The 26627-nt window shown below is 52.6% G+C and overlaps 1 protein-coding gene across 1 annotated transcript; it reads left to right on the top strand.

Moving 5' to 3' along the window:
- The first annotated feature begins 6649 nt into the window (after window positions 1-6649).
- Window positions 6650-24931, top strand: REL (REL proto-oncogene, NF-kB subunit). The gene is made up of 13 exons (XM_078858043.1): window positions 6650-6784; window positions 12235-12368; window positions 14839-14966; window positions 17246-17269; window positions 17897-17991; window positions 18596-18733; window positions 20568-20672; window positions 21546-21764; window positions 21997-22038; window positions 22740-22745; window positions 23298-23393; window positions 23574-23642; window positions 23781-24931. Exons 1-13 carry the CDS (start codon window positions 6766-6768, stop codon window positions 24545-24547), a joined length of 1842 nt encoding a protein of 613 aa, XP_078714169.1. The 5' UTR covers window positions 6650-6765; the 3' UTR covers window positions 24548-24931.
- The last annotated feature ends 1696 nt before the right edge of the window (window positions 24932-26627 follow it).

The raw sequence follows: 26627 nt of genomic DNA, 5'->3' as shown, positions 1-26627 counted from the left end.
CAAACACGCATGCCTCTCTCACACACGCATGCCTCTCTCACACACGCATGCCTCTCTCACACACGCATGCCTCTCTCACACACGCATGCCTCTCTCACACACGCATGCCTCTCTCACACACGCATGCCTCTCTCACACACTGCCTCTCTCAAACACGCATGCCTCTCTCACACACGCATGCCTCTCTCACACACGCATGCCTCTCTCACACACGCATGCCTCTCTCACACACGCATGCCTCTCTCACACACTGCCTCTCTCACACACGCATGCCTCTCTCACACACGCACGCCTCTCTCACACACTGCCTCTCTCACACACTGCCTCTCTCACACACGCATGCCTCTCTCACACACGCATGCCTCTCTCACAAACGCATGCCTCTCTCACACACGCATGCCTCTCTCACACACGCATGCCTCTCTCACACACTGCCTCTCTCACACACGCATGCCTCTCTCACACACGCATGCCTCTCTCACACACGCATGCCTCTCTCACACACGCATGCCTCTCTCACACACGCATGCCTCTCTCACAAACGCATGCCTCTCTCACACACGCATGCCTCTCTCACAAACGCATGCATGCTCATTCGCACGCGTACAACCAAAATAAGGGCGTCGGGTCGGTCGCTGCTAATGCGAAAGTAATTTTTCAAAGAATATTTTTTTTAAACCCTGCAATTTGCACCCCTTTGTCAATCCCCTGCTGGCTGAAGGCTTTCCCCCACGCCCTGTCCTTCACGTGTAACGACAATATAAACACGGCTGGCAATACCATATCGACACCCTTCTTGTCCCTCCATACGTCACATCAGAGTTTCTTTGACGCATCCCATCGGCGACACGGATATCTGCGAGTGCGCGATTTCATCAACATCGGTTCAACTCTGCACACCCAAAAAGAAGGGCCGTGTACCTGACGGGATGTGTCAAACGTGCGCTTGCTTTTTGGCGTGGAAGGACAGGTTCGTTGGACCACAACTGCTCACCGCGCTGAGGGTTGCTGAAGGGAATGGGCCCAGAAGCAAAGGTCAACTTTACAAAATCAATAATAGGAACATAATCATCTGCAGAATGAAGTTATTTCTGCACCATGTCGGTTGTGATGATAGTTTGACCGTACTGCAGCACGCTGGTCGTTGTGGGTCGGGACAGGCGATGGGCGCAGAACCGACTTAGCTTTACTGCAGATGGGAAGCGCGGCTGTGAGCGACAAAAAAAGTTGGACCTGCTTCCACGCTTGAATACTGCCTCTCAGAATGCTGGCGTTGTGGATATGGAAAGCAATTGAATGACATCTTTAACCTGTGTGTATTTCCCTAATCCACGTGTTCCTCGTGGCACGTGTTACACGTGCTAAACCCTCAGGCTGGCTGTGCGGCGAGTGCAACATTGCACCGCTCCTGGTGGGCCCACGCACACACGCAGAGTAACTCCCGTAGTTCAGTCAATTTATTAGGGAAAACCCTGTGAGCCATGCGGCTCTTGAGTCGGGTGCAACCGCAACAAAACAAAAACATGAACAAGAAACATCTTAAAGTGACTGCACGCAACAAAAAAATCCTGGAAAAAACAGAAGTCTTCCAGAAAAAACACCGTATTTCAACGCTGCGTGCAAACATCCGAGTGGGATGCAAGTCAAACAATAACAACCTTGAGACAATTTATATGAAAGTTATCAGGCTAACTCTGTCGTCAGCCTGACGTGACTTCTGCGTGAAGTGTTCAAGAGGAGAATTCGCTCGGAGCATCCATATACCTAAATGTCGATGCAGAATGTGTCGCGAAATATAAAAGGTCACTTTTCCCCACTTGCATAATCTTTCCTGCGATTTGTCAATTTCGCCTAAAATATTCTCAAAATTGCTGGAGGAAGGATGATAAGTTACATTAAAATACCCAGCAACATCGGATGGACGCAGCAATGGCCAAAGTCAAGAGTTGACAATGTTTGGATGGCATCCTGATCTGGCTGGCATAGGGTTTTTTGATTCTCTACACCAGATATGGCCAGCGGAGAGGGTGAAGCTTCATCAGCTGTACGCCTTCAGAAACGGTGAGTGCGATTGGTTTTCTGGAAACCCCACAGTGTTCAGTGAAGCCCAGATTTCCCAAAAAGAGTTCACTCAGACAAGCTGCAGTTAACACAGTTGAACGAGCGAGGGTTTACTGACACTCGGGTTTATCGTTGGGCTGAGCGCAAAGTGCCGAATTGTTGAAGTAAAAAGCCAGGTTATTTGCTTTGCGGTAATCTGGGTCACGAATGCCCGAGCAGTGGAAAACCCCGAATCCGATGAGGTGGTTAACCCCGTGCTCACTTCAAGGCAATCGCTGTAATGTTTCTCTTGATGTGTGTGCAACTTAACGCCGGTAAAACCTCACTCCTGTAGTGCTCATCAACCCACGATTTGAAATGTCAACGCGTGTTGTTTCAATACAAAGTAGACGGGTCACATACGCCGAGTGAGATGGCACTTCGGACTTCCTGGCTTTGAATTCTGGTTTCAGTCAGGCGTGGGTAAACCGGATTCTTAAGTCGAGTGAGATGATGATAATGCTGCTAATCTCATCCCAGTAACCGATGTGTGGACTAAGTTCTACGATTGTTCCCTTGAAACTCCTAATTCATGCAAATACTCGATAAACATGATAACAACAGCATCTGCATCGCCAGTAACACGAGTATTTTTTAAATGACTGCTGTGTGTTGCCGTGTTTTGCCGAGGACCTTAACAAATGTGTCGAGAATGTTACTGTGCCCAGAATAATGAATATGGCATGATAATAAAATAAGAAGAATAAATAGTGTTCCCAGGATCTTAACGCAAGTGCACCAGAGACCCAACGGACGTTCCGTCAACAAGCGATTTAACTGTGTTCACCACGTGCAGCCTCGCTCCACAAAATATCCTCCTAATTGTGTCCTCCAAGTAGTCTCATCCAGGTGTTTACAAGACCGTGGCAGGTACAATCTTATGCAAATGATCAATGCAAATGATTTGGTATCCAACCAGCGGTTGCGTTTCCCTTATCAAACCGACCTGACATGGGCAACTTGGGAAAGTGTATCATCATGTCGTAATTTCGATCTGCCCCCGGGTTCCAGCAATACAGCGGTGAGGTTTTCTGGAATTAAAATGCTTTCTTCAACTGTAGAGGTGAAACAATTTACAGACTCTGTCCCAAAGCCCGCCCGGCCCCCTACTGCGATTCAATTTCAGATCGTGATTGTGGGTCACGATTCAACTCAAGTGTTTATTATTTATTAACATTGCGGTTAATGTTAAACGTGACTTCAGAATGTCACGTGAACCTATTACGCTCTAAATACATGTCATTTGTGAGCCATGGACTATCCACTGCGATGCCACAAACCTTCTTGCTCCTGCACGTGACCTGGTCTCATTTTTTGGTCGTCATTACTTCACCGCTCCGACTGGACATCAGGTGAGAAAGAGCTTCATAGCTCATCGGATTTCGCCAGGAAAGATACATATTCTAATTCTGAGCAGCCAGCATTCCTTCTCGATATATCATCTACCGAAGCCCACTTTTCTTAAGTCATTATGATCTTCCCAATGTGCGTTTGCTTCATAATCCACGTTTTCCTCTTTTGTATCGCTCGGTGTCATTTCAAACGTGTACCTCTCTGTGCATCTTTGCGCATTTGTTTGGATGCACTGCTCCATCGCCTTTGTCCGCGTCTACGTTTCAATTTCAAATATCGAATTAGGAAGTGTGAAATTATTTTATCTGAGTTTCTTGGGCCACATTACAACGATTGTCATCAGCAAAACTGTTTTGGCTGATAATTTCTCAAGGTATGCCTTTTATATATCTACAACTTAATCTTTCCGAGAACTATTTTCGAACACCAACAACCTTGGTAACAGTGTATCTCTTTGTCCTATTAATCTTAGGAAATATATAGCTATCCTCCGTGCCATATCATCGCAGTGATCCCTTCTTTCAACACGGGTTGGATGGTTGTTTAAATTTAATTGTATCTCTCCATTTACGTGTCTTTGGATCGAGAGTTTGGATGACAGCTTCATTTTCCACCGAATCAAACGCCCGTTTAGATTGATAATAGCTACGGAGCTCTGGTCTCTGCCACTCTATTGCATCGGATCCTATTGACGAACTCTGCAATGCGAAATAACTCCAGGGGTCGCAGTACTCTATATACTGTCTGAAGACATCGGTCCGTGAACAGAGACTCCTCCTGCACGTTCGTTTTAGTCGTACATTCCAACAGGCGTTCACTCACAACACAACGAGACCTCTGCCATCAGATAGAGACACAATAACACGTGCTTTGTGAACAGCTGTGGAGCCTTCCATGCACTGGTCGAGGCGATGCGTGCAGCAGCATCGCGTTGGCACAAGACGATCCGAGAAACAACATTTTGCTCAATGTCCTTCATTTAACGTAGCAAATATGCACGCTGTAAATCGGGCATTGTTGGGAAATTATCATCACTACCACGGCACGACGGTCGGTTTCTCCTTACCGAGCGCGGCCCCGCGGTCTCGCTGGAGCGAGTGTGCGTGGGGGGTGGGGGGGCGGAGTGCTCGCGTGCAGTAATGATTTAGTTTGCTAAGTCGGTTGGTATTTTCCCTCGTCAAGCATTCGCGGAACTTTACGTGTCAGCGCGCTCTGCGTGACCTGTTTCACCGTCGCCTCGACACCAGCACTTGTCAACCTGTCCGGCGCGACAGCCTCCTAGCAAGGGCGGTGCGGGGCTGCGGCGTGGATACCGTGCAGGAGACATTTCCAACGCACAGGAAACGTCTGCGCCGCACCTTCGGCGATATCAACACGAACACCGTCCACAATCAAGACGTCGATGTCGTGCTCACGCCAACAGACACACCAATGCACGGCATGACACGCATCGCCTACTTGCCGGCGTGTCCGACGAGAGTCGTGGACACTTGATGAGTGTCTTGTGGCACGAGTAACCCGGGCGAGGGGGTGCCGCGGCTGGAGTGTGGGGGGCGCGGGGGGCCCGTGGGCTTGGTTGGTGGGGGGACGTTTAACCAACAAGAGTTGAGAACTTGCACTGCCACACACCCATCACAGTCACGCGCGTCCAGAGGGGACGTTGCATTGCCACCACGGCGTAGGACTGTGAGGCAGGCGATGAGCAGCTCAATGTTAACTGGAGCAGGGCACCACTCGAGCCTCCTGAACACGCGGCTCATCATCAGCCACCGTCACCTATGGTCGATCCACTGCTGGATGAAGGCCTCCCCCAAGACGCCGCCACCTTTCACAATCCTGCAATACATCACCCATCCATCCACACAAGTGCGACAGTTGTTGCATTTCTCTTCACTGCGTTCCTCCGCTCTATTTGTTTTGCATTTTGCAGTTTTGTTGACCCAGGTCTTCCTTGCGAAAGAGACTTAGCGTGGTCTCGTGACCCTGCTCACACAAACACACTCGGCTGGACCAGGATCTCTTTGCTCCATCTCCTCGGGAGACGTCGCCCGTTGCCATCGCCGTCATCATCATCATCATTACTGTGATCCATCAATCACCAAAACGTTATCATTCTTAGCTCACTGTAGAGGTGTTCATCCTCATCAGCCATGGTCAATCTACTGCTGGATGAATGCCTCCTCTAGCCGCCGCCATCCGTCACGATTCTGCGATGTAACGATCACCCCGCACGCGCGTTCCACTCCGTGGGCTTCCACTCCCTTATTTTGCTTGACCGGCGTCCAGAATCCCTTCATCATCGACATCGTGTTGGTGATGTCCCAGCCCCGCGTGTCTGCGTGAACCTGGGCAGAGCTCGACATCTCCACGTGATAAGACAATTCGTCGAGCTACCATTTGTGGCCAGATGGCTTCTTGAAAAGAAGCCAATCGTGGACTTTACCTGGTTAAATAAACGTTCGTTTTAGTGAGTTTCTTACCTTCACCTATACTTTGCACTCCTATCGTGTTTTCGTTGTGTTTATTGTTGTAACTTTCTTCCCCCCCCCCTCTCTTGCTGGTCATTCGTGACAAAGAGCTTTATAGCTCATCTGATTCCTCCAGCATCAATAAACATTCTGATTCACTCACAATCAATCGGGTCCCCCTTCCGGCGCCATGCGCCCCCCCCCCCCCCCGTGAGCGCAACCAACTGGCACGGCAGCGTCGGGGGGCAACCCGCACCTGGTCACGTGCTTCATTGCGTTCACTTTAAACAGCCAGTGTAGTTTAACAAAAATGATATCGCCGAGTTCTTCTTTTAACATGTTTTTATTGGTGGTGTTTTCATCACGTAACTCGTAACGAGCGAAAATTCCCCCTTAAAACCACTGAAATGTCAAAGTGATTGATTCATTTATTGTTGCGCCCCCACCCCCCCTGGGAGAGAGGGGGAGGGGGTGGTCTATTCCACCCACGCCCCCTCCCCCCGAAACAAGCGTGACCTCACGCGCCTTGTGACGTCCGTCCGCCCACGGCCGAATGCCCCGCCCTGCCACGCCGGCATCGACCAATCGACGATCGGGTAGATCTCGCGTTCTCGCTGTTGATTGGTTGACGGAGTGTCTAGAGGCGGGGGGGGGGGGTGCGGGAACCTCAGTGACGTCACGCAATCTATAAAAGGGCCGCGAGCGCGCGTGGTTTATAAGAGGCGGCTGGAAGGAGGAGGCTGTTGCTGTTGTTGTGGTGTTCGTCGGCAGCTGCTGCTGCACTCCGCGTGCTGTCGCCTTTACGTAGCTAAGATAGTTGTGCTTAGGGGCTTTGTCCATCACAATGGAATATCGCCGCTTCGGTGAGTCTTCGATACGGTGCTGCGTTGTTCGAGGAACGCGGATGCATTGCTGATAATGCTGTTGTTTTAGTTACATTGTATAGATTAAGTTGACTTTGATCAATATAAGTTGTGTACTAATTGCTGTGCAGACTTACATCGGAAATTGTAAACGTATAGGTGCGTTAATGTTAAAAATATATACTGTAGTGTACTATGTTTTCATTGTTTAAGTGTTTGTTTCTGGCACTGTATATTTGTTTGAAGTGATTATAATTATTATTGCAAATGTTGTTACCACAGTTGCTATGTTGAACGCAACTATATCTGTCCCGTTAACGTACTAAGCCGACATCACCGGTGCGATCTCGGAAGCTCAATCAAGAGCGAGCCAGCCTGGACAGCACTTGGCACGGCAAGGCCCTGCGAATAGCAGGTGTTATAGGCTGCTTGCTGTTGCCAATGAGTGGATGCGACAGCGCAAGCACAAAGTCGGTGTTGTACTGCACCTCAAACGCTCCCTACCCTCCTTCACCAACCCTCCCTGAGCGAGCGTGGTGAAGTATGGCCGAACAACCGTCACGATGAGGCCGTCGTGCATGAGCGGACTGCAGGTGAAAGGGCTGTGGTGCACGTGGCCAGCTTGTGAGCTGCCTGCTGATGCCAAGTGTCTATAGGGGCACCAGGTTGTGAGGCTGCTTGGAGCACGTGACCAGGTTGTGATGCTGCTTGGAGCACGTGGCCACGTTGTGAGGCTGCTTGGAGCACGTGGCCAGGTTGTGATGCTGTTTGGAGCACGTGGCCAGGTTGTGAGGCTGCCTGGAGCATGTGGCACGCACGGTGTGTCCGTGCGTGCCGAGCGAGTGAGCGAGCGCCGTGCTTTCTGACCGAAGTTGTTGCTCCGTTTGTTCCGCGTTGGCGGCGGGGCTGTGCCCCCCCCACACCCCCCACCGTGGCCTCCGTCGTGCGGGACTGTGGTTGGGGCTCCAGGTGGTAGCAGGCCGCCGGGTGCTCACCCGGTTCGGCTACCTGTGCAGCACAGGTAGCCGTGTGCGTGTGTGTACCTGTGCAGCACACACACGCGTCCTTGTTCTTCGCGGAGGTTGTATGGATGTGTGAGGCGAGGAGAATTAGATGCGAACAGCGCGCGCGTGTATGTGTGTGAGATCAGAATGAGCATCTTTACTTAGACTGGAGGAATCCGATGAGCTATGAAGCTCTTTTTCACCGGTGTCCATGTGATAGAGGAGGAGAAGTCGTGTGCCTGTAAAGGAAGGGCGGTATCGAAGAATGTAAGATGTGGTAGAATGGTGTGCACTCAGGAGTCGCGTGTGTATGGGTGCCAATGGGAATGTGTTTTGTGTATAAATGTGCGTTTTGTGTATAAATGTGTGTTGTTAGTGTCTTGTGCGGTAGCGTAGCGGTTAGCGCTCCGCTGCGTTACGAACCTGGTGACCCGAGTTCGATTCCAGCTCGCGGCCAACACCAGTGACCATTATCTGAATCGGACCTGGACCTCCCCTAGCTCGACTCGGCCTCAAATGAGTATCTGGTGCAGTGTGTAAAAACATCGCCACTGGGGAGACAAAGGCGGTCGGACGTGGTGCTGGCCAACCACCCCCTCGTGTACCGTGCCGGCCTTCATAGCTGCTACTTGCTAACAGCACTTGCCTCAACAGTCTGTTAAGATTATATGGGGGATCTTTGTCTTTGTGCACAAGACGTACAGAGTGCGGCAGCGGCGGCAGTGTTTGAGTGGGGAGGGTCTTGACCTGGACAGCCTTGACCTCACTATTCACCATGTGCTCTGAGGACAGCGCTTGGCACGCAGCTTTGATGGCGCGTCGCTGACAGAGCCGAGCACCACGTCTTGGGCAAGAGCAGCCCCCTTACGTGTTGCTCGTTGTGCCTGAGCAGAATCCCGCAACCAATGTGCAAAGATGCTGGCAGCATCTGCGGAGGCGTTGCGTAATGCCAGTGGGTTCGAGTTCAGGATTGGATCCGGCTCCCCAGTGGTGACAGGATAATAATCATGGTCATCATCGGCCATGAAGGTATGCCAAGGCCATGACCATCTCTCGCAGCCAAATGATGCAGCGATCCATCAAGTGCCACACACGAGCTGATGGCTACCGACTCGGTATTCATCATTGTCTGTGTGGCAGTCTACTTGTGGTGCGAGTCATCACTCCCCCCACAGGGAGCAGGTGCATCTGTTGTTGTTGTTCAGTGTTGGAAAATCCGTGCCAGGAAAACAGTGTTGGTCGCAGTGGTTGGAATGGGCCCTGGAAATGTCCGTATCCCTCTGCCTAACCCAGCGCCTTGACCGCCGCGACCCGCGGGCTGTCGCGCCGTTTGCACGTTGGGTAGAGCGACGCCGCGGCGGTTGTGGGTCTCTGGAACCCCTCGAGCGCATGGAGAGTTCTGCTTCCTCTCTCTCTGCTGGGAACTTAATCTCGGCGCGCCACTCCGGGAAGGCTTCAATGCGGCCGCTGGCATTGGACGCTGTGCTCGGGTGTCTCGGCGCCGCGCTCCTCACTTCTCTTCCCCATCCTGACGAGGCGGCGTGGGTTTCGCCCCGGGTGAGCCAGCGCGTGCCCTCTCCTTCCCCTTTCGGCGTCCCCCCGCATCCCGTAAGGGCAGCGGAAGCGCCGCCGGTTGTTGTAAGGAGCTACGAGAAGCCGTTCTCACGGTGTCGACTTTGACCTCAGGGTATTCCCGTGTGAGATGGCCGAGCGGCGAGCTAGGAAGTGATGGGTGGCCCCTCTGCGCACTCCCCACCTCTGAGCGCTTCCTGTGAAGAGCGTTTTCTGAGAAGGAACGATTCCGCGTAGAGGGCGTTTTATTGTCGACTATGGACTCGAGCGGAAGAGGTGAGCTGGGTAGACGTGGGTCTCGTGTGGGTCGGGACTCAAGATGAACTGTGTGTTTGAGCATCGGCTCAGCTTATTGTTTGACCAGTCGGTAGTAAGGGGGCGTAAATTTACATCGTCTTTTGAATCAGCGTCTCAGCTGACCCACAACAGTGAATTAATGAATGAGCAATTTAAACAAAAAAATTTTCAAATTATAAACCCTCGCACGTGCTTAATTACAATCCTAACCTTAATTCAATCCCAAGCAAAGCACAATTCAGTATTTTGATTCCAAGAAAACATACGGCTCGCTCTTAAGCAAGCGGTAGGCACCGGTGTAGGGTCAGGATTAGGTGCAGACAGAACGGTTGGCGCTCATACAGATGCAGCGTCAGCGAGGGCTGAGATACGCCGACGAATACCTGGAACACATTTTCCGAGAAAGAAACTCATCTCAAGTTCCTCTTGAGCAGCCCGTGTTTGTGTGGCGGGGGCGGCGGCCCAAGCAGCGCCCACGCGGCCTCGCGTGCCCCGGGCACCGCGGGGCCCGTGACGTCCGGCTCGCAGTCTCCTCCGGGAAGCCCTGCGTGATGGTTAGGAAATGAGTCTCTCTGTACTTTCCTGCAGCCTTCTTGGTGCACGTATGCCGCTCTAACAGGGGGGCCTGTTGTCACTGCGGGAGACGATCTGGCCTGCGTAATGAGCTCGCAATATATTTGTCCAGACGGCGCTTCAGATTTGGCATCGCGCCTAACTGATGAGAAGAGGGAGGCGGGGATCTACTCACCCCACCATAACTTTGGTGTCGATAAAATAAATGCATTGTGACAAGTCAATGGTGATGGAGCCATATAAGACGGGCATCTGACTTGAGAATGTGGAGTTCGTGAAGATGGCACTTTTTTCACTTGGAAGTGAAAACCACCGCTGATCTGAAAAACACCCCCGCAGCCACAAACCAAGTGGGATGCGGTAGTGAGCGTGGAGGTCGGCGAGAGAGGGGACAGAGCTTGCTTAGGGAGCCGATCGGTTCAACTGATTTGCTGCACGAGTGGTTTAGCTGCGGTTTTTCCCGCTGCATTTGTTCACTGGGTCTAACTTGGCAAGTGTTGATACGAGCGCTGAAAACATCGGGATGATATCAGCGCGACCCACCAACCCCACATCCAGAGTCGCATGGTGAAAACATCTTCAATACATGACATTTAAAATAGTGCACAATGGATGACTGCAATAACTGCTCTTCATTTCAAAGGGTGTAATTTATAGGAAAATGTTCCGTGTTGGTTTTGCGTCTGCACGACAGTACAGTACACGCGTAACCACATTAGTGAGACCAAATGTTGACTATACCGACGACACGAACTCTCTTGCTGGTGGCGATGCGTGTTTACCCAGAGCGGAAGACGCACGGCTGTGTGCGTGCTGCGCGCAAAGTGTACGCATCTCCTCGTCGCCGCTTGACAACAACCACAATAATGAGAATATGAATTGTTTCTGGTAGAGCGCCGTTCACGCCGGCGCGTACCACCGGGGCGCTTGACACGCGATTAACGACCGCTCGCACGGCGCCTGGAGCGATAAACCGGCTCGTAAACCACGCTGGGGCCGCACGATGCGACTCCACCGCAGCTTCCTGCTGCGAAGAAGGGGAAGGAGGAACCTCTCGCACCTTCTCTTCCGCCCAATGTCGAGGCGCTTTGAGATGCAGTAACCTCGCGGCTCGCGGAGTCCTAAAGTGCAGAAGCAGCAGCTGCTGAGCTTTAATTCGTCAATCCACTGCTGGATGATGGCTTCCCCAAGCCGTGTGCTGGTCGTGCAGGTTATTTGACCGTGCCTCACCACGCTGGCCCGAGCGGGTTGGTGATGGCGGGCAGCATAGGTGTGGGAGCATAGAAGGACGGTGATGGATTGTAAGGTGCGAGTGTGTGTGAGTGTGCCACGCAAGGGCCTACTGCGGCTGTCCGACTCGAGTGAGAATTGATAACTATTTTTGCATCTCATTTGTAAACGATATATTGAGGGGAACATTTAGCTTCGATTTACAAATAACGGGGCACAAAAGACAAGACAACAAAGAGTCTTCTGGAATTGAGTCTATTTGTGACAATTAATTTACTTGCCTGGGGGATGAATTGTGACATTGCCTGCTTAGTGACGGCACAATCGCCATTGAGTAAGTCAGGCTGGTGTTCAACCACAAACAACATCTAATTCCATTTAAACTAAACTATTGTTTACTTAACATATAAGGCCCACTGTACGAAATAGCTCGACGAAGTGGCTGATGTAGAAATGTAAAGCAGCCAAATGCTCTAAACGCATCACGTTGATTCTAAATGTGGAGCGAACAACTGGAGAACCCCGAGAAAATCCCCGCAATCATGGGGAGAGAGACATTCAAAGTCCAAATACACAGCAGCAGGCATCAGGGTGGGGATTGAACCCACGACCTCCTGAATACCAGGCGAGGTAGTTAACATCTCCCAGCCACCGATTAAAAAATCTGTTGTCAGGTCTCCGATGTCGAGCGACGTCGATGCATCACTGTCACGGGGCGTTGTGTTGCGTGTGGTGATCGCGGCCGTGCCGCTCTCCTCTCGCCGCGTCTCCCAGATCCGGCCCTGGTGATCATGGAGGAGCCCAAACAACGGGGCATGCGCTTCCGCTACCAGTGCGAGGGCCGCGCCACGGGCAGCATCTTCGGCGAGCGCAGCGACACCAGCACCAAGACCTACCCTACCGTGCAGGTGATTCGCCAGTGCCCACCTCTCCCCGTCCGCGTCCCTTCTCTCGCCTCCAGCGACACCGCGGGCGGGCGCCCTCTCACGAATATAACACGGCGGGCAGAGCGACGCGGCGCTCGCGCGACCCTCGCCGTTCATCGGCTTGGCTGATACTCGCCGCCCGCCATTTATACGATGGAGGGGGAAGCCCATTAACATCGACAGCTCCGCCAACCCCCACACACTCCCCACATTAACGCCACAACGCCTATCCCATGTGTGATTTTGAAATGGAGCTGCTTCACGCACCGGGCTTTTGTAATTGGTATCGAGCAGATGGGCAGCGCCGGGGCCGATAAGCGAAATTGTCTGGTCAAAGGGAATTTTTTTGTACGTTGTCATCCGCTGGATAAACTACACATCGCAGGCTTTCCAATGACTCGTCATTCATTGAATTTGGTGGAGCGGGTCTCGGAGGAGTTCTCTAAAAAATTCATGCAAACTTACCGATTGTCCTCTTCCACAGTAGACGTCACAAGACATCCACCCACGGACCCCCTCCCCCTACTCTGCACTCTGCGTCGACGTGAATCTAGCAGTGACGCGGCGTTTGGCACACTGCACGATGAACCCAGCCAACCGAGCCTGACTCACGGCCACGGCTAACATCGGTGGCGAGTAATATCGCAATCGATCTCGGATCCGTACCCCCCGCCCCTACGCCAACCCACACTGACCAGCATGGTGAAGTACAGACAAACAACCCCCATGACCTACGCCGTTGCGGGGGGGAGGCTTTCATCCAGCAGTGGATCGACAATGGGGCTGTACGCTATTTATTTGTATGTTGTTCTGAATGGCAGAGACGATCGCTTTACTTGAATGACCGCAACCATTGGGGTGCCAAAGCCGATTGCCGCTCGGGTGCCAGTCCCAAGACACCCGTGCCCATTGGTGAACATCGCTACACAGCGCCGCGGGTGTGCGGGAGTGTGGGTGTGCGGGTGTGCGGGTGCGTGCGCGCGGCCTCCCCCGCTGCTCTGGGCAAAGCTTCTCGCTGCCCTTGGTGGTCAACTCCGTTGCTGGAGGAAGGCCCCCGTCTCCCGCGCTGCGTCGCGTGGTGCAACCCGTGGGGAGGAGATGTGAGCGGTGGCTGTGAAGTCTCATTGTGCGGCGGGCGCCCCGTTGGAACCGACAGCGCCGTGAATCTGGCACCGTCAGAGAGAGACATTTAATCCGGCCGTGGTTCATCGGTCATCATCATTGTCATATCAGTGAGGGCTCTCGTTTACAGAGGGACTTTTTATAGACCATTAAAAGGAGTTTCTTATCTGTGGAATGGCACTCAATTTTTACATCATGCTGGTTCTAGTAAAAACAAAGACATCTATGTATACACGTACGCACACACGCATGCAAGTGTATAAAGCTGTGTGTGTATATATCAACTGTGCGTGTGTGTGTGCTTTGCGTGCCATGTACTCACGCGTGTAATGCACCTGTGTTCACCTCTGTAGTAAGCGTGCGGTTTAGCCCTGCGCGTGCGCGTGTGTTTAAATGTGGATGCCAAGTAAAGTCTTGCTGGTGATGAACGTACTCCACCGGGCGTGGCAGAACATCGTCTATTGGTGGACGAGGGCTCCCTCTTGAAAACTAACACCGGAGCGCCCATCCTCCTCTGCTGCCCTTTAAGTCTGCAACTCCGTTCCCCCAGCAGTCCTAGCTGTCGACTGCCTGTCTGTCCCTGATCACGTCCAGGCTCCAAGATCTTACTCTTTCTGCCTCTGCGTACGGCTCTCGCTTTCGATAAAAACAAACATGCACGGTGCATTGAAATGCACTCGCATTCAGAAGCTGTGCAAATCCAAATTGTCATCTATCGTGTATTTTAAGTCCCCTTCCAGGACCATTTTCTGCGAAAATATTAAAATTCTTATTTTATAATTCATTGTCTCATTATTCGAATGTCTGCCTCTCATGAGGTGATGTCAATAACACAATTGTAATGTATGTCCAGAATACATTATGGATGACATTGGTCGCGAAAGCCTACGTGTTAAACTGTAATGTACATGTCTGTCGTTGAGTCAGAGGTAAATGCGCCGAGGTGGCCTGGTGTCCCGCTGATCAGTCACCGAAACAACGCCTCGAAGTTCCTGGGTTAAAATCCAGGTTTTGGCTGCCCGTGATTAAACGGGGTTCAAGTTGGTGATCTCAGCTCGGTCACCAATCACTGCGCAAAATAAAACACCATCGCATTCATTTACCTTTTCTGATTTGGTATTCCAGCTCTGAGTAATACTGCAATAGACACGTGACGAACACTGCAGGGCAAGTGCAGCATGTGCCCCTTGTGTGGATAGAGAGGACGACTGAAGCCACTTTAGCGGTAGTTCCGTGACCGTTATATTCCACGGCTGCTCTCAAAGCGATGCGCTGCTCTCCACAAAAGATCCAAATGTCCATTTGTTCCCGCCGCGCGTGCGCACTGCAGGTGCAGAACTACAGCGAGCGCGTTCTCCTGCGCGTGTCGCTCGTCAGCAAGGAGGAGCCCTACCGGCCTCACCCGCACGCACTCGTCGGAACCGACTGCAACGACGGCATCTTCCAGGCGACGCTCGAGCCACCCGACCTCCGTGTTCAGTGAGGACTCGCTCCTCATCGCACCCCCATCGCACCCCCATCGCACCCCCATCGCACCCCCATCGCACCCCCATCGCACCCCCATCGCACCCCCATCGCACCCCCATCGCACCCCCATCGCACCCCCATCGCACCCCCATCGCACCCCCATCGCACCCCCATCGCACCCCCATCGCACCCCCATCGCACCCCCATCGCACCCCCATCGCACCCCCATCGCACCCCCATCGCACCCCCATCGCACCCCCATCGCACCCCCATCGCACCCCCATCGCACCCCCATCGCACCCCCATCGCACCCCCATCGCTGCCCATCATGGCAATGCCCATCACCACCATCACGGCTCATCTCCCTCATCGTGAGCCGTCACGGGCACACACGCTGATGCACGGCGTGCGCACGGGCCGGCAGCATGGAGGGGAAGATTCAAGGATGCAGGGTCTGAGTTGCGTGTTGGCGGACAACGTTGGTTTCCGCCTGTAATGCGTGCCTTTGTATTTGTTGTCCCTGGACCCTGCAAATAGTCTGTTTCAAATTTAATTTGTTTAACTATGTGATAAATAAGAGAGCAGACTAGTCTCATTTGCAAAAGTGACTTTGTGTTGAGAGACCAAAACTCCTGCTGAGATGTGAGATGCAAAATGGCAGCACAGAAAGTGGAATATTTCTGCGATGGCTGTGCACATTCTTGAGTATTGCCCCTCGCGTATTTGTGTGATTTCTCTGGGCACTCAGATTTTCTCCCAACTTGTCAAATACAATATTCTTTGACATTTTGGCCGTTCTCCACTAAAGTGGTGCACGAGTGGCTTTAGTGCTCAACACGCTGCTGGCAGAGGCTTCCATCCACAAGCAGAGTTTTGTGGGTAAATATGGTAAACGGCTCTTTAATTGTGGGAATTCATCATTTCCTGTTAAGTGCTCCTCTGGAAGAATTCCAGGTATTGCTTTCAGACAGGACGTCCGTCGATGTGGAGTGTTCACTCCCCCGCCTTCCTTCTCCCTCGACTCTTTGTGGCGTTTCAGCAAAATGGGATTCTTGCTGGGAAAGGCCGAATGATGGAACAGCTGTGGGCTTCGGTGCAGTTTTACGGTCGTGGGCTCTCGACATGGATTTTTTGGCAGCGCTGCCCAACGCATCTGCGTGGCGCTGACTTGAGTTCGGGGCTGGGGGGCGCCTCGTGCTCAAACACCCCCACGGCCCTTGTTCGGAAACACGAGGTCGTGCAGCAGAAGCGGCATCAGCTCTGTGCAGCCCAACACAAGCGAGTTTTTGCTGAACTCGCAGAAACACGACCTCTCCGTGATGGATTGCCCGAGTGCAGCTACGCATGAAAGTGGCCTAAATAATAAAGCTTTGATATCTATACTCTGCAAGCAGTCAATATTATTGATGTGGCTCTCTAGAAATACTTCTGTTTGTAGATGGCATACTGTGAATGTGTTCTGATACTACACGACCACAAGCGCCACCACAAGCACCGTGCTCGTCCACACAAACGACGAGCCGTGCCACAAACAGAGAAGCTTCATTGCAAGAATAACAGCTTCTGTTTACGTATTGTCGAATGCAACAGCATCTCACGACGCTCTGCATAAGCGAAAAAACGACGAGAGGGCAGAGGGGGAGATGGGGGCAGAGACTTGCTGGGGAGGGGAGGGCAGTACCACGGCACGGCCTAGGGCCTTCAACTGAATTCGGAAGTTGGCGATGGCTGGCAGCAAGCCCGGCAGTGACAATTGAGCAACGCGAGCCGCACTCGGGCACTCCGGACGGTAGAAGAAGTTTGGAGAGAGAAAAGAAGCATAAATAAGTACTTTTACATCTTACTTTTAAAGGTTAAATAAAATCAAAACCAACGCGTAAAATCTCGTAAGCCTCCCGGACCACAGTAGAAACTTTGCCTTATTAATGTTCGTCGCTTATTTTGCGGCATCAGCTCCATCGGGAACGAGAGTCTAGCGTTACCACTGCTCACGGTTACCAGATAACACGTTTATCCTTGATGGAGCGGCCTCGCATTTGTTGCCCCCTTTGTTGACGATGGGATCTATCGGCACCGACAACGTCACAACGCCGCTCTCAAGGCCAACTTGCAGCAGCGGCGCGTTTATCGGCCGACCACTTAGCAACAAATGGATTGCACTGCAGCGAGTTGATAGGTCAATGATGGTGGGGTAAAGCGTGGGTACACATCTATCTCTTCCATCGAGAACAAGCAAGGTGACATGTCCCTCGAAAGAGCGAGAGAGAGAGTCCTGGAGCGCGCGTGCGCGCCGTGTTGCCACTGCGTTACTTCTGTTGGTGTAGCGCCGCTTGTCTGACTGTGATCGTCTTTGTTATTACCGTCACTGCATCTCACGGGGAATGTCCATATATTAAAATAAACAGTTTTGAGTGAGGGGCACGTTTACAATAAATACCACAATCGCCGCTTCGTAGGCAGCGGTGTAAGCGCACGCACACGTACCATGGCACTTTGCACAAAAAATGCTTTTAGCAACAAAAAAAATTGCTCTCGCTGCCCAATTCCACCTCAAACTGCTAGAGAGCAGACGCTGGGCACGTGCAGCAGAGCAAAGTGGTGGCGAGGGCAGGGGCTCAAGGGCGGGACCGGACCGCGAGATCGAGCCAACCGGGCCGTCGGCTCGGTTACACAAAGGAGGGGCCTGGGCGCCGTGGCATTGCGGTTGTCCGATTGCCCGTCGCAGCCACCCGTATTTATCGAGGGACTGGGACACATTCAACTGAGAACGTGAAGGCGGCGGCGCCACTTTTATCGTTTTATTTTAAGTACGCGGCGTCGTTATCTCGGCGATCTTCCGCGTTTCATTCGTCTGAAGTGCTGCGATCGTCGCGCTCCTTGACGGGCCTGTGCTCTCGTCCGCCCACGCTTTGTGACACCAGATTCCAGAACCTGGGCATCCAGTGCGCCAAGCGGAAAGACATCATGAGCGCCATCCGAATGAGGGTCACCAAACAAAAGATCGACCCTTTCAACGGTGAGCCTGCCGAGCGCGAGTGGAGCGATGACGACACGACGGGAATCGCCTTTGCGGTTTTCGCCAGCGGCTTCTGAAACAACAGTTCTGCAGATGCATCCTGATGCACACGTTGTCCAAATTCGTATTGCGTTGCCTTAATTACGTTTTTTCACGTCTGGGCTCTCAAGAAATCCCATGAAATCATAAAATTCCAATGAGGTGGGATTGTCTACGTACGTCACAGCCGCTCAATTGCAGATTTTATTAAACGGTTTTGATCATGTCTGGAGTGCATACTGAGTAATAATACTTTGTAGTGGTATTCATTTATGTTTTTTTTTTATCATAAATGGCATCGTCATGACCACAGGCATAATACCCTGGTGATTTATTAAACCAGACCAGGGTTGGCGTTTCCGACCGGAGCGGGGACATTTCCAGACCTGTGGCATCGCGCCCATTTCCAATGAAGGTTGATTTGCCGAGTCCGTCTGTTATGTTCCGTGAATATCAATCCACCGATGCTGATTCCGATTGACCTGACATGTGCCCCCTGTGTATTTACCCCCCCGTGTACCCCCTGTGTGTGTACCCCCCCTGCATGTACCCCCTGTGCTCACAGTGGGCGGGCTGGCATTTGAGATGGAGGGCCTGGACCTCAACGCCGTGCGGTTTTGCTTCGAGGCCTTCCTCATCAACTCGCACGGCTCCATCGTGAAGGCCCTGCCGCCCGTGGTCTCCAACCCGATCTACGACAAGAGTGAGTCGCTCACGGCCGCTCCTCCCCCTCACGCCCGCTCGGCGTCTCCCTGGAGGCTGTCTGCGGCCCCTGGTGCTGCTGGGTGGCTCCTCTGGCCGAGCATGAGCCAGGCTTAAATCTGTTGAAGTGGTGTTGCCTGGAGCGAGGTTCAAGGCTCCATCTCTGATTCATCACTTGGAACAAGAGCACTTTGAGATGCTCGGCTCTTGTGCGGAAGGCACCCGGGGGGCATTTGCCTTGTCAAACGGGCAAGGACGATACTCCTCTCCATTAGCATCCCTGAGCCACTGGTGGAAATTCCACATTCACATGGCAAGGAGAAGGCTGTATTTCGGACAGGCATTGTCAACTTATCACAACTTATAATTTTTAGCCGTGCGTCACGATCACTTGTGTGTGTGTGAAATATTGCACACATTATAAATTGGATTACTATTGCATGATACATTTGATGATCTACCCCCAGAAGGTGGGGGTGACTTTCAATAATAGGAATTATTGACATCTATTTTTCATCGCACTCGGTATACGTGCTGTACGATTACAATAAGTCGGCTGTTCTTCGATATGACCGGATTCTCGATAATTGCGGCCAAAACCGAACACGCGGTTATGTATCGTGATGTCCGATTACAGAGAAAAAATTACAAACCTGGAAGTGCCCACGCACTTAGCGATATTTACCGGCGTCGAGGAGGGCGGCAGAGCGGGAACCTGGCGCCCGTGGGCGTCGTTATTGCCGATCGCCGCATCATCCACCGGGCCCGGCACGCACCGTCGCCGGGCCTGCGGGGCGACTGCCGCTGTCCGCACACGCCGCGGCTTTGCTTCTCAGCTGCGCGCGAGCGCCTGCTTGAACGCCGGAGCGCCGCTGTGCACGTCGTGTGGCGGCACCGCGCGGAAATGTCCGTCTGAAATGTGTGATTTGTTGCCGTGCAATCTTGATAACTTCGAAAGCGCTCGTGGCCCCATTTAGTCACTTGCCGGAATTCCACTGTGTGGGTATATCTCGGCATACAAATGAAATTTCTGAAAAGGTGGCGAGACCGACACCAATAACAACACGGGGACGAGGCGGAGGCGTGTCGCGGCGTGCATCTCCACGCGCTTTTATCGCCGTCGGAAATGTTCGTGTGGATGGGAGGCGAGGAGCGTGCCGTGCTCGTGTGTGGGGCCTGTAAGCAATTGTGCGTTCAGTTTGGAGTTTGGGCTCAAGGAGTGTCGCTCTTCCAACAGTTTAGGAGGGGCTTTTGAAAGCTTTTATATTAATAATTATATTACATTTTTGCACAGTACAGGCTGCAAAAGAAATCGCAAACGCCACCGTTGGCAAACACGGCCATAAAAAGAGGAGTGGTGTTTTCGTGCAGGTGGTTGTTGTGTTCTAGCGGTGAGTTACTGCTCGCAGCGTGTCAGTGCTAGTGACCTGTAGCAGTAGGAATGTGTTAGAAGGCTATAATTTGAATTTATAAAACGTCTATAAACAGCCATGGAGGAAAATGTCACATCGTGTTTTGAAACCTGGGTAGTGCAGGCGAGGTGCTCTCGTTGGGTGATTTCGAGGTGCTCTCGTTGGCTTCGTGCGGCCGCAGACCTCAGGTCAAAGAACCGTAGGTTGCTGTCCCTGATCCGAAGCGCGGGTAGAATGCTACAGGCCAGAGATGGAGTCGAGGCCACGTTACGGCAGAAAGTGCAGATGGAACGCTCTATAGAAGGGACGGGCAGCCGCAGGAGCCGGTCGCCGGCGGGAGCAAACGCCGCACCGCGCGTGAACGGGCGCGTGAACGGGCGTGCGAACGGGGACGTCAACTTGCCGTGTGGCGTCCGTGTGCAGAGGGGTGCAACACCTCGGAGCTCAAGATCATCCGTCTGAACGAGCACTCGGGCTGCGCGGCGGGGGGGGACGAGCGCTACATCCTGTGTGACAAGGTCCAAAAAGGTGAGACCATCGCTCGCTCAGCCACTCAGCCGCTCGCGTGAATCTCTCTGCACAGCCGAGCTACGGGTCAGCCAGATAACTCGTTCCAAAAATGCATGTCAAACAAAGTCGAGTTGCTGCACGCGTATAACGTCGCAGAAATGACGAGTTCTTAGAAGCGCTGCTATGAATGTGTTTTTATTTACACTGTAAAAACATTTACCGCAGTTTTCCGGTGAAACCCTTATCTTGATTAATTTGCTACCGAGCGGCCTGCAGCTATGCTATGTTTCAACTCTGTTAGTGAATGTCGAGCATTAACAATGATCACCTCGAATCCTACAGATGCTTATAGCTGATCTACAATAGGAACATATCATAAGAGTTACGAGTTATGATTTACAGCCTCTTTGTCAGGCGTCTGCTAGCCGAGGCCTGCGCCATGGCAACCGTGGAGTTGTTTGACCGTACTGCACCGCACTGGTCAGTGTGGGTTGGCAGAGGGAAGTGGGGCCCAGGATTTGTTGAGATATCAGCGAGTGACATCTGAGCCGGTCCCAGGCCCCCCGTTGACCAACCCCAAATACTTATCAGTGTAGGCAAATACGGTCAAACTACCCCCATAACTGACGCGGCATGGGGAAGCCTTCATCCAACAGTGCATTGACGTAGAGCTATAATTTACATGAAATTCTAGTTTATGTATCCACTTATGCATCCCTCTCATCTTATTTCCACCCTTGTTTGTGCGTGGTGTGTCTGTGCTGTGTGTGTGCACGTTGTGTGGTGTGTGTGTGTTGTGTGTGTGTGGTGTGTGTGTGGTGTGTGTGCGGTGTGTGTGCATGGTCTGTGGCGTGTGCATGCGCGCGTCGTTGGCTCCCTCCCGTAACGCAGAGGACATCGCTGTGCGCTTCTTCGACGAGGACGCCTGGGAGGCGCGGGGCGTCTTCTCGCAGACCGACGTGCACCGGCAGGTGGCCATTGTGTTCCGCACGCCGCCGTACCGCGACGGGCACACGGCCGCGCCTGTGTGCGTGCGCGTGCAGCTGCTGCGGCCCTCGGACGGGGAGACCAGCGAGCCCTTGGAGTTCCACTACACCCCCGTCGACACCGGTGAGGGGGGTGAGGGGGGCGGGGGGGCGGCATCGACACGAAGGCCGAGGGTCGTGCGAGGACCCGACACCGATGTTTGCTGCGTCGGAGGCCGAATTACTTCGCGTTGACAAGCCTGCTTCTCCGTTCCGACCAATTATCTCCCTTCGATTGCAAACTTAAGTTTTTTTAACACGCTGCACGCGCGCTCGATGATTACCAAAGGCGTCTCACGTTTGACGTACACGTTAAGGTGGAGGCCTCGAGTGCGTCTCGCTCGACTTTGACGGCGCTCGTAATTTGTACCGGTGCTGTCCACGTCACGCGAGGCTGCCGTCTAATGGTCTTGAGACACGTGTCGTGCGTGGCGGCCTCATTCGAATTTGGCTGGAGACGATTGGTAAACGTGAAGTCGCGAACCTCGATGGGTCACGAGCACTGGTTTTTGGGAAAGTCCCCGGCCTGCAGCACGCCGAGGAATTTCGCGAGCCAGGTGCTAGACTCGGCAATCCGTCACGGAGCCCCGGGCAAGCCCTGTGGCGGCAGTGGCGGCCATCTCTTTCAGTTGGCCCTGTGCTAGTGGGGCAGCTCCCTCCGTATGTCATTGTTTATAAACTCCACTCCATGTGACCCACCACACTAGTATGCACATTCAGCCACTGAATGCATCCGAAGGTGGTCATCATAGAAACCTGTTTCCCGTGGGAGTAGTCGTGAGGTTGGGAAATACCGCTGTGGGTGACCGTGATTGCGCAACCGAAATCGAGAAATGCGCGTATTGCTCTTACCTGTGAATAAAGTATCCATATCGGACGGGAAAATCCCAGTCGTGTGGCGAGAATCCCAGCCATATAATCCGTACAGATTTTCGACTCGCTTGACTATATAGGCTGAGAATTGCATTTCTGCGTGGGCCCTGTTAAAATAGAATTTAGTCAAAAAATCTGAATTCCATAAAATTTCTGGGCCCATCGGTTCTGTCCCGACTTTCCCCAGCTGCCGGTACGGTGGGGGGAGGGGGGGAGAGGCGGGGGGTGGGGGGTGGGGGGCCGGTCATCGTGCGTCTAGCCGGTCGTCGCCCCCTGCACACGCGTTGGCCTCGTCTTTCGTGTGGACGTCGGAGAGGAGGGCAACTAGACCGCATTTGAGGAGGCCGATGTGGAAACAATTGGGCGTTTGTTCTTTTCACGGCAAGCAAAAGGGGAACCGGCGATGAGGAATTCGCCAGGGTGTATAAATGGTTCTGCTAATGCCAGCAAATTTCATTATCTCTTCACAGCTCTAAATACCATTGCTGATTTAGTAACAAAGAAATAATTGCCGTACGTGCAAAGTGCATACAGACGCTTTGCAGAAATGAGGTTGCCTCCTGCACTACAGGCGGCACCATTGTTCTGCGTCGTGACGGCCGCGGTGCCATATATACCCATACCTAGGACTTCTTTTTAAAACGTGTCTTATATATTTTTTATTATTTGGGATTTTTCATGTGCCTCTTAATTTGCTGAAATCGCATATCAATCACTTAAAACACCTCAAAATTTCAAATCGCAGATCCTCACCACCTGCAGCAGAAGCGCAAGAAGAAGCATTCGGCCTTTCAGAGCTGCGCTGCAGAGGCCTCCCAGGGAAGCTGGTGTGAGCAGAACGGTGAGTTCCCCCGGCAATCACTCGACTCTCCACTCTGATCGCGAGCCCCACGGGTCGTCAATATGTCGTCGAGCCGAAACGCCAACTTTTGAAAAGTTTTCTCAAACGCCCCGTCAGACGCGATTCTTATCTCACGAACATTTAAACTTAAATTCGCCTCTGCTTTGCTGTCGAACCCAGGAGAGTCGTCGGTGGCCACGTGCAACGAGACGAGACGCCGGCTCAAAGTGAAGCTGCAGCAGCACAAAGGTAGAGCGCCGAACGCGAACCAAGTCTAGCGACGCACGCCAGGCGACGTGCCGCTTTCACGACGTTGTGTGTTTTTTTACGCGACCTCGACGTCGCTTTTTCAAAAGCGTTAAAAGAAACGTTCGCTTCGTCCTGCAGAGCCACGGAAGCCGGCGGAGCTCGCGACGTCGCCGCCGATGCCGGTGAAGCCGGAAGCCATTCCGGCGTTCGTGCCCTACTTCTACCCGGCGTCGCCAGCCGGCTACGGCGCGGCGCCCACGGGCTGCTGCCCGGCCGGCGAGCCCGAGCCGCCGCTCGCCGCGCCCACCTACCGGGGCAGCCTCTCCCTCTTTGGGCCGGACGCCACGCGGGGAGGGGTTCCCGGCGGCCACGGCGGCGGCGGTGGCGGCGACGGCGACGGCGACGAGGGAATCAACGTCCTTGACCGGGCGCTCGCGACCATCGACGCGGCGCTCAAGCGCACGCAGCCCGCCGAGCAGTACGGCTGGCACGCTGGCGCGGCGACGCCGACGTACGCCGTCGCCTGCGTGCCGCCGCGCCCGCCGCTCTCGTCGTGCGCGCTCGGAGAGGAGGGGCCCGGCGCCAGCCTCGCGCGCGGGACGCCCGAGCGTCCGCAGAGCGCCGGCACGGAGACGCCGCACGTCTTCCGACAGCTTCACCATCGCCAGCAGCGACCGCATGAGCACCATCAGCACCTCCAGCACCACGCGCAGCAGCACCACGTGGGAGAGGCGTTCCTCGGTGGGGGCGGCGGCGTGTTCCACGCGAGGCCCCAGACGTACACGGAGCTGCTCACGGGGCAAGTGCGAGGGGGCTTCGCCTTCCAGGAGCCGAGCTCGGCGCCGCTCGACATGCCCTATGGGCTGTGCGTCGGCGGCGGCGTGGACGTGGAGCACAGTGGCTGACGGCGCTGGGTGCCACCACCGGCGTCTGGGCGTTCGACTTGGCTGTGCGCTCTGTGTACACAAACGTATTATTTTTCAACTTTATGAGTTTTTTACTTCCTCGTATGCGGCTTGAATGTAATTAGCTTTTGTAGAAGTTTTTACCGTTGGCTGCACGATTTCTGCGTAGAACGTTGAGGGGGCATTTTTACTCGTTTCTGAGATGTCGATGGGATTTTGGTATCCGCGCGAATTCCACTGGTGCATATTGGTTACTGGTGCGAGGTTCTTACCAAGCCGTCCGGTTGAGGGTTTTAAAAAGAACCCTTGCTGCAATTACAAGAGTAATATATGTTCGTGTTTTCATTATGATTACCATAAGTGGATTTTTAAAAATGTACGTGTATTTTTACCCGTTGCTTCCAAAGCAATCCTGATTTACCGTTATTCAGTTACTGAATTGTGTAATGTGACATCCTTGTGCGATGAAGCTCTATTGAACAGTTGTGTGTTCACGGCGGTGGCGGTGGGGTGCCGGGGAGAGGGAAGGGGAGGGGGCGCTCGTAAGCGCCCTCTGAGTCACGAGTCACGCGCTCGCGGTCTCTGTGACGTCGTGGAAACGTCCATTGCTGCACGGGCGGGTGGGGCTTTCAGGGGGGGGGGGGCGGCTGGGGGTTGGGTTACTTCTCATTTTGGAACTTTGAAAGCGTTTCTGTTTCCTGAGCCTGATGTTGAACTAATGTTTTACTCTGAAACTGAATTTTAAAGATGTACATATTGTACTGAGTAAAAAGTTGTTGTTATTGTTTTCCCTAATAATACAAATGTTTAACATTTCGACTGCGAGCTCTATCCCTCTGAGAAATGCCTGCGTTTGGTGCAAATTTCAGTCCGAGGAGCTGAAGCTACACTCACAGACAATTTATACGCTTTCATCAAAATCAAAGCGAAACATATGCAGTGAGTCAGGTAGTTTTTATTCACGATACAACATTTAGCTCGTTGGTCAATTGTTTTTATTCGCTGGTTTTATCACGAATGCGGTGCGTTTTGGAAATGCTCGGACAAAAAACAACACACGTTTTTTCACAACAGCTGTTTTACGTGTTTATTTTATATTTTCACCATGCATTTTTGCACGAATGGCTCCATTTTCACTCTAACACGCAGCAGGCTTCCACGACCAATATTATTTATTAAGGTTTTTGGGTTAGATCGCGTAAGTATTAGTGTGTCGTAACCCTTCACCACCCTACACAGCCAGTAAGGTTTGTCACGTAAACAGATAGCGCCAATTACTAGTGTAGTGTATAGTCGTATATAGAGTGGTGCGTAGTGTATAGTGTAGTTTACTACTTCAGCCCACCGGTGTGTTGGAGACTAAATCCACAACATTTACAATTCGAGATGTACCGTGACGGTTCGCTGGTAAGTCCATCAGCCAGCACCATCGGGCGATTTGCCAGAAGAGTGAAGCCTTCCACCTGCTGCTTCCGGTCTTAAAGAGAGCGGCAGCAGCAGCAGCAGCAAGGTGACCGTCATCGCTGTGAGACAATCAGCGGCGGAAAGCAGAGGGGTGTTTATTGTAAACCTACATTATGGATGACCACTGTCATCCATAATGTAGGGGTTTTTTGGGGTTAAATCGCCTAAAAATAAATGCGTCATTAAACTTGCCACCACTCGACACAGCCAATTAGTAAGGTTTGAAACGTAAACAGAACATGGCAATTCGTTACGAGTACAGCACACCGGTGTGTTGGAGAGTAAATCCACAACATTTGTAAAGGTTTCATGTGAATCATTGTAAATGTTGTGTATTTGCTCTCCAACACACCGGCGTGCTGTACTAGTAACACATTGGCGTGTTATATTTACGTGACAAACCTTACTAGTTGGCTGTGTCGGGTGGTGGCGAGTTTAACGACACATTTATATATTTACGTGATTCAACTAAAAAAACGTGTATTATGGATATACAACCATAGATTGTTAATGACAGTTGATTAGCATGCGTTGCATTTACAAGGAATACAATTGTAAGGTGTATTAATAATACGCTTCCAGGCCGCAATAAGCCTGGAGCTGTCGGAGCGGTTAA

Source organism: Lampetra fluviatilis, chromosome 7 (assembly GCF_964198595.1).
Source record: "Lampetra fluviatilis chromosome 7, kcLamFluv1.1, whole genome shotgun sequence".
Taxonomy (NCBI): Eukaryota; Metazoa; Chordata; class Hyperoartia; order Petromyzontiformes; family Petromyzontidae; genus Lampetra; species Lampetra fluviatilis.
This window is presented reverse-complemented; position numbering and strand designations above follow the sequence as displayed.

Excerpts from the sequence above, each read along its gene's own strand:
- REL (XM_078858043.1), top strand. Across the intron at positions 17,270-17,896 it reads GGAGCGCGCGTGCGCGCCGT|ATTCCAGAACCTGGGCATCC; the intron begins GTTGCCACTGCG and ends TTGTGACACCAG. Across the intron at positions 20,673-21,545 it reads GTGTGACAAGGTCCAAAAAG|AGGACATCGCTGTGCGCTTC; the intron begins GTGAGACCATCG and ends CCCGTAACGCAG.